The 2255-nt window shown below is 51.1% G+C and overlaps 1 protein-coding gene across 1 annotated transcript; it reads left to right on the top strand.

Annotated features, from left to right (window-relative positions):
* Positions 1–1169: 1169 nt before the first annotated feature.
* Positions 1170–1703, top strand: LOC145766261 (uncharacterized). Its single transcript, XM_082577939.1, has one exon. The coding sequence runs from the start codon at positions 1170–1172 to the stop codon at positions 1701–1703; it is 534 nt and encodes a 177-aa protein (XP_082434065.1).
* Positions 1704–2255: the final 552 nt, after the last annotated feature.

Raw genomic sequence — 2255 nt, forward strand, 5'->3', positions numbered from 1 at the left:
CGCTGGATGCACTGGATTATTCTGGATTATCTCACGGATTATAACAAGCCTGCCTTTCATCGGACGCTCCTTCGACGACGACGCCGTGAGACTCAAGTTAAGTAACATTAATTCATGATGTTTGAATACTCTTTTTACATTATCGTAGTAGCCGTAAGCCTTTTTATTTCCCTCGTCGTTGTCGTCCTTGGCTGCCGCCTCACCCGTGGCGCGCGATCGGGGCGTCTTGACAGCAGCGATGACGATGTGTTTCGCCCCCGTCCGGACGACTCCCTTCAGGCACTGGATTGTGGTGTCTGCAGGCACCCCAGGCCCTATGGCATGTCGTTGCCGAGGTTCTTCGAGACGGACGTATCCCTTTGGATTGAGCTAGTCGAAAGCTTCTTTAGAAATAGGGCCATTGATAATACTGACGAACGATATGACTTAGTTATACAGGCACTCAACGAGCAGCAATTGCATAGGGTCGCCGACGCCGTCGTCGACCGTGACGGTTGTGACGACCCCTATGCCATGCTTAAACGGGCCCTCCTGCGCGAGTTTGGTCTCACGGAGGGAGACCGTGTGAGTGCCTTGTTCCACAAGACGCCTCTCGGAGCCGAAAGGCCATCGACTCATTTAACTAAAATAAGACGACTTTTGGGTAGTGCTGCTAGAGGAAATACATCCTTGTTGCGTGAATTGTTTTTGGGCAAGTTACCGACTGACGTTAGGCGCATTCTAGCCGCGCACGCGGGTGATGATTTGGAGACGTTGGCGCGCCGAGCGGATGAAATAGTTAAAATCTCAAGCGGCGATGATGCCGTTGTGCAGGGTTCACGCAGTCTTTCCTCGCAGGCAGACATTAATCAATCTTTGGATAGGCGTGTCTCCGCATTGTCTGAGTCTGTACAGTCATTCGATCGCAGGATGAACTCTTCCGGTAGTGAGATTTCTGGGAGCTTTAGGACGCCTGACTGTCGGGCGTCCCCCTCTCTCGCCGCTCGGAGGCCCATGCCCTCACGTGACAATCTTCGAGGTCGCCCTTCACTCTGTTTCTATCACGATAGGTTTGGTCCTAGGGCCCGTCGCTGCGCCCCTCCTTGCAACTGGGAAGGAGCAAAAAACGTATCGGGTCCCACTTCAGCAGAGCGGGCGAAGTGGGGACCATCAACTTAAACTCCGGCGCGATGCTTCGGCTCTACGACCCGCACACGAATCTAACTTTTCTTATTGACACCGGTAGTAGCCTAAGTATACTTCCCTGCCGTTCCTTTAATCGTGCTAAACCCTCTAGTGTTCTTACCGCTGTGAACGGCTCGCCCATTCGGGTGTTCGGCAGCGTGCGCAAGCGGCTCTCACTTGGCCTACCCGTCGAATTTGAATGGACTTTTAAGCTCGCTGATCTGCCTGTACCCATAATAGGCATAGACTTTTTGTTGCATTTTGGCCTGTCCATTGACATTCCTAATAGGCGCCTGATTATGCCGAATCGTGATAACTATGCTAATCATGTGCGACACACCGCACCCTCTAGCGGACCGAAAGGCAAGGACTCCAATGTTATCGAGCTAGGCGCCTACGCATTCTTAAACGTCGAGTTCCCGAAGGTTTTTGCCCTGGAAAACTATCATCGTCCGTCTAAACATGAAACGTGTCATCATATTCTCACTTCTGGTCCTCCCACAGCGTCGCGCGTGCGCAGGTTATCGCCGAAAAGTTAATACATCTGCGCGAGGAAATACAGCACCTCTTAGATCTGGGTGTCATTCGCCCTTCCAATTCTCCCTGGGCCTCCCCTGTTCACATGGTCCCAAAAGGGGACACAGGTTGCTACCGCATCACGGGGGACTATAGAAATCTCAACCGTCAGACCCGGCGCGATACTTATCCGCTACCCTTCTTGCATGACTTCGTCGACGCGTTGCATGGCTCTACCATCTTCTCTAGTCTGGATTTGTTCAAGTCTTACCATCAAATCCGTGTCGCCGAACGGGACATTCCAAAAACGGCCATCGTTACGCCCATTGGCGGCTTCGAATTTTGTAAATTAAGCATGGGTCTGTGTAATGCTAGCCAAACGTTTCAACGCTTCATGAACGAGGTTTTGCGTGGATTGAACTTCGTGTTTTGCTATGTCGATGATGTGTTAATCTTCTCCAAAAATAAAGAAGAACATGTGATCCACCTGAGGGCAGTTTTTCGACGCTTGACTCACTACGGGCTCATTCTCAATAAGGAAAAATGTGTGTCTGGTGTTCCGAAGGTAAAATTCT

This window comes from Aplidium turbinatum, chromosome 1, assembly GCF_918807975.1.
Source record: "Aplidium turbinatum chromosome 1, kaAplTurb1.1, whole genome shotgun sequence".
In the NCBI taxonomy this organism is placed as follows: Eukaryota; Metazoa; Chordata; class Ascidiacea; order Aplousobranchia; family Polyclinidae; genus Aplidium; species Aplidium turbinatum.